General features: G+C 46.1%; 5 protein-coding genes across 5 annotated transcripts; 2 read left to right on the top strand and 3 right to left on the bottom strand.

Moving 5' to 3' along the window:
* Positions 1–34: 34 nt before the first annotated feature.
* On the bottom strand, positions 35–1137 carry TRV_04323 (uncharacterized protein; the record flags this gene model as incomplete). The annotated part of the gene is made up of 2 exons (XM_003021535.1): positions 35–542; positions 584–1137. 2 exons carry the CDS (start codon positions 1135–1137, stop codon positions 35–37), a joined length of 1062 nt encoding a protein of 353 aa, XP_003021581.1.
* A 1618-nt stretch (positions 1138–2755) lies between these two features.
* On the top strand, positions 2756–5249 carry TRV_04322 (uncharacterized protein; the record flags this gene model as incomplete). The annotated part of the gene is made up of 2 exons (XM_003021534.1): positions 2756–3532; positions 3588–5249. The coding sequence occupies 2 exons, from the start codon at positions 2756–2758 to the stop codon at positions 5247–5249; spliced, it is 2439 nt and encodes an 812-aa protein (XP_003021580.1).
* Positions 5250–5453: 204 nt separating this feature from the next.
* On the top strand, positions 5454–5906 carry TRV_04321 (uncharacterized protein; the record flags this gene model as incomplete). Its single annotated transcript, XM_003021533.1, has 1 exon — positions 5454–5906. The coding sequence occupies one exon, from the start codon at positions 5454–5456 to the stop codon at positions 5904–5906; it is 453 nt and encodes a 150-aa protein (XP_003021579.1).
* A 702-nt stretch (positions 5907–6608) lies between these two features.
* Positions 6609–7241, bottom strand: TRV_04320 (uncharacterized protein; the record flags this gene model as incomplete). Its single annotated transcript, XM_003021532.1, has 1 exon — positions 6609–7241. One exon carries the CDS (start codon positions 7239–7241, stop codon positions 6609–6611), a length of 633 nt encoding a protein of 210 aa, XP_003021578.1.
* Positions 7242–9552: 2311 nt separating this feature from the next.
* Positions 9553–12385, bottom strand: TRV_04319 (uncharacterized protein; the record flags this gene model as incomplete). The annotated part of the gene is made up of 2 exons (XM_003021531.1): positions 9553–9897; positions 9962–12385. 2 exons carry the CDS (start codon positions 12383–12385, stop codon positions 9553–9555), a joined length of 2769 nt encoding a protein of 922 aa, XP_003021577.1.
* Positions 12386–12393: the final 8 nt, after the last annotated feature.

Below are 12393 nucleotides of genomic sequence, written 5' to 3'. Positions count from 1 at the left end.
CTTAAAAATTCTCAAACAATAGGGAGAAGAGGGTCTATCGCTTGTTGTTACCGCCTCTCAGAGCCAGGATCTGGACCATGCGGACAAATATGTTGATGAAGTCGAGCTCAAGGCTGACACTCTCGTTAACGACGTCTCTCCGAACAACTCCTCGCTCAGCCAAACGAGCGTGGTAAAGAATTTTCTGGATATCGTAGAGGGTGAATCCACCAAAGACAGCAAGGCCTCCGTATAGCCAAACTCGCTCAGACCACATGAGAGTTCTTGTTGCAGTAGCTGGTAGAACCAGAGGAGCAAATCCGGAGAGAGCGACAATGGCAACACCAGCAAGGAGTGGACCACCGAGGTAGAGGTATTTCTCCTGTTTGGCAGTAGCACCGACAAAGGCAATCGAGCCCATCATACCGACTGTGTAAAGACCAGCACGTCCAAGAATGGCTGGGGACATGAAGAATAGAGGAGCGAGAACGGCAGCTTGGGCAAGGTTAAATCCAGTCCAGAGTGCATACTTTTGAATGTAGCTATGGAAAATGTTAGTAGTGCTAAATATACGATACAGAGTACGGAAAGTTGTCCCACTTACTTATCCGGCGACGTGTAAAATGTTCCATACATAGTTCCAATACTGGCTACCAAGCTGGCACCAACAACAACCCATGGGTTGGTTGCCATAAGCCGATAAGACCATCCGCTGGTGTGAAGAGCACGGGCAGCAACACCGATAATTCCAATGCCCAGGCCAGTGTGCATGAAGGTCTCATTCAAGAAACTTCGCTCATAGGGGCGCATGCCGCCATCTTCTCTTGTTTCCCGGTTGAAAATGAAGTTTGTTGCCACAATGGTTCCTCCAACAATCGCGGCACCGTATATCAATTTCTGGGTCATATTGCTGGTATCTCCGGCCGCAGGCTGATATGCCTTCTGCATGTAGGTCCGTCGGAAAGCATCCTTGAATGACTGGCGAGCTTTACTGAGCACTGAGGGGGAAGGGATTTGAGACGATGCACGGCTAGCTGATGATGATGGCTTGATAGGGCCGTTGTGGATGAACCGGATGGTCGTTGATACTGTCGATGGCTTGGGGGCCTGTTTAAGAACAGCCGATACGGCAAACGGGCGGCGAAGGATGAGCGCCATGATAGATGTGAGCGGTGAGTGTTATTCGAATGTCAAAGTAATGCAAGATGATGGTAATAGGCCTTGCGACGGGCGTTTATATACCGCGAGAGAGTTCTTCTGTATCCTTCTTCCGTCCGTCGAATGAAGATTCGAGAAAAGGGCCAGCTTCGTTGACTTAGTCATCAATAATATCATGTGACTATTATGATGACCTCATCACATCGCTCGGCTTTCGGAGTTTAGAAGAGTGAAAAAAGCGAAGACATCGAGGGGAAACGGAGTTTGGAAGACTATCCTCGCGACACATAGTTGACTCAGCGGATTGGACTTGGCTGTAGTCTCTTTGCGCCTTGGGTCTTTTTGGTGACAATGTCGCTTCTTAAGAGTCTCCAAATTGCGCATCTTCCGCCATCATTAGTAGTCCATATCGCCCTCTATCGCGATGTGAAGAACTCGTCGTTTTTAAGAGAGCAGCTTATTTCTGCCAACTCAGCCTATGAGTACGTTTTTATTGATGCTAGTATGGTATGGTGTTGAAACTTCCTGTTGTTTGAGTGCCCGCGCCCATATACTGTGACTCAAATCGATGTTGACTCTTTCCATCTGTACACCAAAGTAGATCCTTTCGACTACCCACGTCCTTTCGGCTGTGTTTAGGGCGGTAAATGATTACGAAAATAAGCGGTTAAAGTCGAGAAATGTACATTCGGAGATAGTGTTCGCTCTGAGCCCGAATAATAATGTTAGTGTTGCCAGTTGTTTGATGTCACAAGACCAAAAGTGAGAAGTACGCTGAATTAACCGATCTCGTTTGAACATAGATAGCCGATGCCTTTCGTCGATTCGGAATAGCAGATTCAACTACTGATCTCCTTGTTGTGAAAGTTAGCACGAGCCCGGAGATTACACATGAGACCGTATCAAAGCATCTAGGAGAGGCTGTCGAAGGCACTCAAGTGACATTTGATGATACTACTCTCAGTCAGATTACAGATATATCGAAGATTCAAAAGGTGTATAAGTTGTCAAACTTGGCGGGTCATAACCCTTCTAAGAAACCAATGGATCCCGCTCAAGGCCACAGTGTAGAAGGGGTTGAGGAGACTTTCAGGAGACGGATCGAGACCTCTGTACTCGGAGCTATTGCTTTAAGGGGCTCTTGAACCGTTTCTTTTTCACAAAATAGGAAACCTGCCCTTTCGACCGTTGCCCCTATAGTTAAGGGAATTAGAAGAAAATGCTTAGGCTAGCACTTGAAGACAATACTAGCGATGGTGTATTTATATCTGCAGGAGGACAAATGCCTAGGTACAAAATAACGGGGATAAAGAAATCTTTTGCTCTCGAAATGTAAGCCTTATCCAGTACGTAACAGCATAGCATATCAGATATTTTATTATAGGTCTTCATGAAGTCTTCAAAAGGATGGATGTCGTCGAGATAGACTTCAGCCTCCCGTTGCCCCGACTACCGAAGCGTGTCAACGCCAAGGCCTCCAAGCAGCAAAACGCCGAGTCCAGGCATCAAAATCAACTCGAGACAGCGAATACTGGCTACCATAGCGAGGAAAGCTCTTAAAAGTTCTTTATACTGTACACACGCCTCCAGATGATAGGTAGAGCTTTTGACGCAATCAATGTTGTCCTGCCGTCGCAGGTTAAACCAGCGAGCGCAACCAGCCTCTCCTACTGAGACACTGCTTGAGTTCTCCTCGAAATCAACATCTAGCCTCACTTGTGGCCCAAAATCTGACCCCGAAAGTCACGGTAATGTCAGTACTGAACTACAGTCAAACAGAAGTGCCCGATATACCAGGATTGTTTTGGGAGGGAAAGCAAATGCAGAGAACCTACCGGTGCCTAAAACGAAGAGGCGAAAACCGGGAGACGAAAGTTACAAATTAGTTGAAGGTATGGAAGAATTGGCAGGCTGCTCTCGACCTTGTCCTCAGTCGGTGGAAAATGGATCTACCGCGCAGAAAACGAGATCGAAAAAACCTAGAAAACAGACTCTAAAAGGCCAGGGTTCAGAGGAAACGACCAATCCAAGGCTGAAAGGGAAGATCATAAAGCCATCCACTACCTCCAAAATATTGACAAGTAAGAGAAGCATTATGCATCCTGCTGATCTACAGCAGAAGGAGGCTGGAAGTCCTGGTTGGGAGTCATGTGGATTACGCCTTGAGGAAGCTACTATAAGAAGAGACTTTTGGACACCCATAAAGAACACAACTCCGGCCCATATTGACCTTACAGGATCTCCCGTCTTCACGCAAACAGGGGAAACTCAGGATAAAGGCAATGACTTCAGGTCATTGATGTCCGGGTTCAGTTTCTCAAGAGAAACCTCTCGTGAAATTGGCTCTGATGGTCAATATCCTGCTGAAGGGCCAACAACAAAACAGCTCTTAGAGGTACGATAGTTCTACTAATAAGAATTTTGTGTTCTATTATTGACTACGAATCTAGTTCATACCACAAAGCTTGCCTTCAGGCAAAAATTTGGAAGCTGAGGCTCTCGATACAGCTGCGTCTAGTACCTCGGAAGGAAATAGCCGGTTTAAACCAGCTGGAAAACCCAAACGACCCGCCAAATCAAAGATCACTACGATCACTTCGCTAACTACAGGGCGGTACGAGTCACCGTTTACATCAGAAGGCGGTGACTATATTTCGTCAGCCGATAAAGACGTAGAGTCCATCCAACCCGCCAGAAAACCTACTTCGAAGCGTAAGGCTACAAAGGCAAAATCTGGAACAAAGATTTCGAAGGACGAATGCCAAGCTCGATTTAGACCTGCTCCTACTGTCGAAGCCCTACAGACTATTGAAAACCAAACCTTGCTATTCGGGACTTCCAGTCAGCTAGAGAGAGATTCCAGTCCTAGTGTCTATGGGATAGAGTCTGGCCTAGAACACAGTCAAGGTCAGGGTGAATCAGCAAGGGTAAGGTCTAGAGAGCTCTCCTCCGGCCTTGGGGTTTCGAGGTTTTCCAAATCTAAGAACTTATGGGCGGCAAGTTCTCGTGACCTAGATGGTTATCTCTTGAACGTTGAAATGGTTGATTTGGTCGAACCAGCAGCTCCAGCATATCAACCTCAGGACGAGCAACAGTCTACCAACAAGTTTTCTCAAGTTGGGATACATACAGAAATTCTACCACCGATTGAACATGAAAGCTCCGAGAAGACTGAACCATCCATTCACACTGTTGTTAATATTGACACTTCCGATACTATCAAGAGTCCCCATGAAATTTCAACCACCCATGACAATGAAAATGGGGTTGCAAGCATACCGGATTTTAACCGACTTTCAACCGACGCCCTCACAGCCAAGGTGGCGTCTTTTGGTTTTAGGCCGATTAAAAGCCGTGAGAAAATGATAGTTCTTTTGGGGAAATGTTGGGAAAGTAAAAGGAAAGCTGCTGGTAGACCAGAAATTGGACCATCTGAACGAGATGAACCACAAGGAACTTCTCAAGGACGACCCTTGAACAATACTACAAATCCGATAGAAGCTGGCCCTATACCTAGCGTTATCCCCTCAATACGGACGACCACTCCCGATGGAATAGTCGACTCCTCGCGAACAATTGAGACCATATCTCACAACCTGAAATTGCCTCCAAAGGCTAAGGGAAACACACTCCGTTCCAAGGGCACCGAACGTGATACTCAACCTAATACAATAGAAATAGACGATTCTACCGATGAAGGCTTACCAGAGTCATCTAAACAGCTGACCAGCTCTGGGAATTCCCATCTTCCTCCTCGGGTATCATCATGCGATAAGCCCAGTGGCCTTGTGCCAGGCCCGGGAGCATTTTCAATCCGAACTAAAGGAGTTAGTACCAAGGAAAACGAACCAGCAGAACTCCCAAATATATTTCTACAAATTACAAATGCTGTCAAAGCACAGCCTCGTATACGCAGCATCAAGGGTATCAAGCAACCCACATGGCATGAGAAAATTGTCATGTATGATCCTATTTGGCTTGATGATTTTACGTTATGGCTGAATGTGGAAGGCTTTAAACGCATACACGAAGATCGAGAAGTTCACGCATCACTGGTAAGGGAATGGTGTGAAAGCAAAGGCATCTGCTGCTGTTTCAAGAATAAGAGATGATAGTATATAATTATACTTCTCAGATTTTGCTTCAAAGCTTTTGTTTAATGGGATTCTCCTGGAAATTAATTAGAATATCTATGGTGGTTATCTGGTATGGCGAACTACGCTTAGCTCTTTGGACGATCGTGGAAGGTGTACGAATAATAACGAAAAAGGCCAAACTTTACAATTAGACATAAACCCTTCAATAACATCGTACCAATGCAGCGCCTATGCCTGGTGAAAAGGGAAAGGAACAGCAGGTTTTGGAAACTAAAGTTGGTCCTCATCCGCTGGGCACTTAGCTTACTACTCTGGATTATAGGTATCACATGCCAGAGAAGTAGTTATAATTATCTGGCGGATCCTGAGACGGGTCATGGTCTCTTTTTGGTGCTCCAGTCTGCTGATGTGACTCCCCTTGCCCACGTACTTGACTCTGGCTATGACTTTGACGCGCTCCCTGTTGCTGCTGCTGCTGCTGCTGTTGAATACCCTGTCGATAGGAGCTTTGACTACTTTGCTGAACCGGTGATGGCACAGGGTTGTCTCGTCCAGAGAAAGGGTTTGAAGCCATCGATGTATTATATGCAGGATACTGGGAAGGGGGAATTACCACCCCAAACTGTGAGGGATCTTGCATTGAAGGTAGCATTGCCGTTGAACCTGATTTGAACGTGTCAGTCGCCTCTCTCTTTATCGTGTGAGGGGTCATTTAAGTCGTTTACATACGCCTGCCTGGTGGGTATAGTATTGGAAAGCCCTGTCCTGGCTGCTGCTGGGCCGTCTGGTGAATGGCTTGAGCCTGAGCCTGACTTTGTAGAGCATCATACGAAGGATATGGATGTGGTGTTTCCTGAATATAAGTATTAATAAAATAGCGAAAAAGGTGGTGATATGAAGTGCAACAGAAAAGTAGCCACTCACCATCGACATTCCAGGCGCCTGAGCACCACCGCTTCCAAGGTGGCTGACCACATTACTGATATAGTCTCTTAAGTTGGCATTTTCTGTTCGTAATAATTCATTTTCAGTAGCCAGCCTTCCGTTTTCCGCTCGTAGGCGTTCTAGCTCTCCACGAGTATACGACACCCGCGTTATTGGGTCAGTCTGGGTGCATGGCAAGTTGCCGGCAACACAGTTGGCACAACCAGTCGAATTTGAATCGCACTTCATTTTTCGCCCCTGTAGTGAGTAATGTTTTAGTAAAGCTCTAAAATGGATACGTGTTGTGTATTTAGATAAGCAATCTGAGGAAATTTAAGGAGTTATGCTTCACGGGATTAGGGGGATTTCAGTAGTTTGAAATATAATAAGGCGATTTGGAAAGCAAAGGATGTGGATGGGCTGTAAGAACGGAGTAGGTGTAATAAAGGTTTAAAACGCCAATGGAGTGATATCGAAAGTAGGAGTGAATATAGCCATTTGGTATAAGCGTGGTCTGCCAAATCCAAAAATTCGGAGCTGATTTCCCCTTTGATAGCTTTGTTTTTGTTGAACAAAGTATACAATGGAATTGGGAAAACACATTACACAAAGCAATTTGGCATTCCCGATGTATTCAAGGGGAAAAAAGTATGGTTGGCCACTCAGAACGGGACCAGAAAAAGCAGTATTGGCGATTGAGGCTGTTAAGAGAAAATGGGAAAGCCTGACAGGACCGGAATGTAAAGTAAACTCTGGTAAACTCACCTTGCAGCGATCGCAGGCCTGGCCGGTACGATTGGTAGAAGACATCTGACCCTGAACCAACTCAGAATAATTTGGTTCAGGGCTATTCTTGTCTCTTCTTGGCTTCTTTGGACGACGAGCAGGAGCTGTGGCTTCTGTTGTAGATACTTGTTCTGCCGCTGGATTCTGTGTCGTATCTTCTCCGGGATCTTCAGTAGTCTCTGGATCTTGTTGCTGGGAGTTTCCTTGATTATTGGCGCCCTCGTTTTGGGCTTGGTTATTATCCCAGGTATCTTCCTGATTGTCATCATTGGAGGGCCGCTTCAGTGATGAAGACATGGCTACTTTATATAAGTAGATCGATATATTGCGACTGTAAGATGTTGCTAGAATGCTGTCGTAGCTTGATTCAACCCAAAGGATAGAGTGTAAAGCAGATTGCTATAGAGTATTTCTTGAATATTCTGTGATTTTGAATATGGCAATAGAAGAATCAAAAGATCAAGATTGGTATCTATTATAGTGTATACCCTGATATATGTTCAATCTAGAGAGAAGAACAGCAATAAAAATGTGCAGAAACACAGTATATGTACTGAAGAGACTTTCTTCATCTCTTAAACTGTGTCTTTAGGCTATTGTGCAAGGATAAAAAGAGCGTTCTTCTTCGGCTATTTCCATCTTGTACACAAATAGTGCATTCCTTAGAGGGCTTAATGACGGAAATCTCCATGATGCATAATGACAGTGTAAACCCATGGGACCCAGAACCCTTTCATAAAAAGAGTCTTCGAAAAGCGGCTTTTTGTACCCGTTGACTTGAAGGTATCCCATTCAATCGGCCCATCCGCAGCTTGTTCGTTCGAGAACTGCTCGAAAACAAGGCGACGATAGCAAATATGTTCATTTAAGATATCCCCTGAGTTCAAAACTTGTTCTAAAAGGTAGAGCCCTTGAAAAAAAAAAAGTTCGAGTTGCTTTGATTTCAACACGTAGCAATCAAAGCAAGAACTTGATCGATTCACCCCACATAATCGGTAGAATAAACGGGTATTTTGTTTCAACTGAAAGCTCCCTACAATGAATATATTGTCAAGAAGTTCTAGCGATTTCTCTTTTGCAGTTCTTGCAAGAGAGTGGACAAATCTTTGAATGGAGGTATACCTGATCAAGGCTTTGTTTTCGCTTCGGGTTGTCTGCTCTAATATTTTGATAAAGGAGGTAAGCATATAATGGGGTAAATGTCAGGTAAACCATATCTGAGGAGTGCCCCCAGGAAGCATAAGAGAAGAGATACATGGGTATTGTGGTATTGGGTGTTGAGGGGAGTGATGACAATGTAGATGGGTCGAGTCGGGCGGCGCGGCTGCAAGAACGACAGGACACGACCGAGGCCCACGACAAACAGACGAGCACTGACAAAGAAATGAACAACTTGGCTTGTCTGGGCTTTTCAAGCTTAGTCTCATGTTGGACTCCTCGTTTTTGCTGATATATTCTTTCATCATGTTCAGTGTTATTTGAGCCGTGTGGCCTTGGGGATCAGTGGGTCTGCCTGTTTCTGAGGAAGTGGTAGTTACCCGTGCATAAAAATTAATGCTTTTGTGACAACCTCTTCAACAGCGGAATGTTCAAAAACAGATACAAATAACCTGTTCGGACTAATCATGGGGAGCTGGATATGAGAATGAGCTTATGCAGTCATAGAAATTTAGCTTGTTAGCCTTTGAGAAGCAAATCGGATGAAGTTGGACGTTGAGAAAAGCCACAAGAGCCTGCTTATGTAACTAAGAGACAGGGTGCCTCGGAATATAGGAAAATAGGAGGTTTGGAAGTAACGATTTTTTAACCATGACATTTCTAAGTACGCTCGAAGGTTTCAATATGCAATAATCCGTATTCTCGTTATGAAAGCAATATGGATATCGAGACTTTACTCGAGTAGATATCGTGACCTTCTCATTTTTCTAGACCTGCTATCTGCTCTTATACCCTGCTGTCCACTCCCTATCCAATGCATCACTTTAAAAGTGGTATTATATATCACATCTGCACATCTGGTTTCATCTATCTTAACGCCAGCCAAGCCCAGAAATAGCCTCGGTCTCCTTTGATGTTCGGGTAAGAGAATAGTAGGCGAGGTGAAATAAACAAAATATAGAATACGCGAGAAGGGAACTGAAGGAAGGAAAGAAAATAGTTTGAATATGCACGTTAAGATGGATTTTTGTCAAGATAGAGTATTTTATCATATCGTTTCGGGGTCGTTATATCATGTGTTAATGCGAAGTGTTAAAGAGAGAGAGAGAGGGAGAAAGAGATCAAAAAGGGCAATTCGAACGGGTGTAGATCGGTATTTGTGCAATGGGTAAATAGTCATAATCCAGGAAGGCATGGTAACATGGTACTCAGTACAATTGGGGGTATTCAAGAGAAGCAGGGAGCAAAAAGGGGATAACTATGAATGGGCTATGTGATCCAAGAATGTTTTCTAGTTCCCAACCAACAAAGGTATACAAAAAGAACGGAGAGTGCGAGGCGAAATGGGGTGAAATCGTAAAGGTAGGTCACGAATGGAGTGTACACCGTACAGCAGAGTACAATATCCAAGATAGATGGTGGCCAGAAGCAAGGGCATGCTGGCATGATGTCATCGGGACCTCTTGCCATTATGTGCAACGGTGATGAATTCAATTCTGTCCCGGTATCGATGCTGGAAGCCATATTCCAGCCAGGGAGAAAGATTTTTGCACTGACTGACATCCAGTAGGCTGAGTATTGAGCATCCGTCAGCAACAGCCTCAACACCGGTACCAGTTACGCGGACACAGCCGCGCACAGAAAGTTCGCGGAGGTTAAGTAAATGGAGGCCAATGGAGCGTAAGGAGGGGTCAGAGACTGCGGAGCCACAGAAGGAAAGGTTCAGATGCGTTAGCTGAGGGCAGCCAAGCGCCAGGACTTCTGTGGCAGTGTCCGAGAGAGCACAGCAGAAAGACTAAGGCATTATTAGAATATTACAAGTAGCATGGGGAGTTTGCTATCCGTAGGTTCGGACTTACTAGGTCGAGCTCTTGAAGGCACTTTGCGCTATTGGTCAAGTAGACAATTGCGTTGTCAGTGAGGTAAGTACAATCTGCAAGACAGAGCTTCCTCAGCCTGAGAAACTGCGCATTCCCCCAGTATTGGAATCCTTGGTCAGTTATGGTTGTACAACGTGTAAGGTCAACTTCTTCAAGCCGGTTTGCAGCATGAGAGGCAATGTGATGCATTGAACGGTCCGTGACATGCTTGCAGTATGACAAGGTAATCTTCTTTAGGTACGGACAGCCATATACTGTTCCCGCAGCCGGTTGATTTGGCTGTTGTACTGCGCCCACTTTCGGTATGTATTTCGAATTCTGCAAAGCTCTCCCACCGTTGACGTGGTTCTGGTGCTGTTGCTGAGCTGGTACCACCCACCCAACGATCCTTGCCAATAGCGTGTCGCTCACCTTCCGGCAATTACTAAGGTCGATCTCCTGAAGGGACTTTGCATGGTTTGTCATATCCAGTATTGTTGGCGCTGTAACGTCCCAGACACTTTTCATTTTGAGCACACGTAAGTTGGCACCGCAAGTGTTAGCTAGAGCAGAAAACCCTTCATCGGTGACATGAAAACAGTTGTTAGCATCTATAACACGCGGTCTGTCCCCAACAAAGGGACAGATAATCCCGGTTATAATCTCATCGGTAATTTTGCGGTTGTACCGGCTTAGATCGAGGAAGTGCAAGAGACGAGGTGATTTGGTGACAATCTCACACCACTGGCGAGAAACCCCACGGAGACGTAATAGAACATGTAGCTCAAGATACTGGAAGATGGATACAAGAACATCATTGGACAGTACTCCACGATGACGGATACTGTTTCGATGTTTTGACGGTTTGGTTTGAAAAAAGGCTGAGTTTCTGAAGAGTGCCGACTGAGCATGTTTATTAGGTGAGGGTGTTCGTGAGCGGGAGTTTACGTTCGTTGCCTGGGATTGCGATTGCTGATCTGGAGCAGTATCTTCAGGTATAATAGGAGCAAGGGAGCCTCGCCGGGACCGGGATCGTACGTTATCCAACCCAACACTCAAAAATGGATCTGGGTCGGAAGGTTTCACAACAGATTCGTCTTCCATCCTGTTAGGTTTGTGAAGAGATTCAAGTTCCGTTTCGGAGAAGGTAAGAAGAGGCATAGATTGTCTCCGGGCGGAGAAGAGTGCCTGGTTTCCTGGGGTAAAAAGCTGGTCCGCGCTGGGTGCATCTTCCATCACTACATCACCGTCACTAGCACCATCAAGCCTTGTTCGTGCCGTTCGTTCGACCTGGTCTCTGATATCTGCAGGACATCGAGCCCAAAACTCCGAGAGAACTTCACCGCTCAGCATCAAGCATTCGACGGCAGATACCGAGCGGACTGTAGCAGTTCTTCTCGGTGCGAGTGACAGGCTAACGACTTCACCAAAGTATTGTCCTTGCTTTAGCCGTGCTTTTACCTGCACATTTCGAGAGTCCTCCGCATCAGCAACACGGCGGGGGCTGCCGGGGTCACATCGTTCGTTCAGGACCTCGACTTCACCGCGTACGATGAAGAAAACTTCCCTTCCCTGTGAGTTTTGTCGAATGATGTCGGTGAATGGTGGATAAGTCCGTGGTTGTGCATTTAATCCCAGGAAATGAAGGATATCAGCCGGTAGATTAGCAAAAAGGGGCAGTTCTCTGAGCAACATTCTCACGCTGACGAGCCCGTTGGCCAGAGCACTGGACGTGGGGACATCCTGACAGCTGGGGCTGGGCGATTTGCGCTTCTTAGTGAAGTTGTTGGCATCTCGATGGTCGTCATTATTAAAATCCAGGCCGTCCGCAATGGTATCTCGTACTCGCTTTGTCACACGTTTCTGCCCACCAGGAGCGGTCATTTCTACAACCGCAGGCGGTGATGGTGACTCTTTTTGTTTTTTACGCTCAAGGATCTGAAGACGCTCTTCTGCTTCATCCCTGATGGCCCGCTCCACCTCTGGGAATCTGGGAAGAATGTTTCTAAAGTCCTCCTTGGTCAGGATGAGGAGTAAGCAGCGGGTTCTTGCAATGATAGTAGCAGTACGAGGGCGGTCCATGAGAACACCGATCTCTCCAAAAAATGCGCCTGGCTTCAGCTCTGCATATGTACTCTCTCCATCTCGAGACGTGACGGCGACGGCTCCACGTACAAGCCAGTACATGGCCTTTGCATCATCTCCTTCCGTCAGAATGTAGTCGTTTGCCGAGTTTATCTGAGGCCGCAGGTGGAGCCCGATCTCAGTCAGAAAGGACTCTGGGGTAGACTGGAATAGAGGAAAAGACCGTATCCGATCTATTATATCAAGCGGCATGCCACGTATCTGCGAGGCAGCCAGGGGCGACGGTCTAACTGGCCGAGATGGGTTCATCTCGGTGTTGAAGGTGCGAATTGGAGACATTGGGTCGG

The sequence above is a fragment of the Trichophyton verrucosum genome (genome assembly GCF_000151505.1).
Source record: "Trichophyton verrucosum HKI 0517 chromosome Unknown contig00344_1.f1.exp, whole genome shotgun sequence".
NCBI lineage: Eukaryota > Fungi > Ascomycota > Eurotiomycetes > Onygenales > Arthrodermataceae > Trichophyton > Trichophyton verrucosum.
This window is presented reverse-complemented; position numbering and strand designations above follow the sequence as displayed.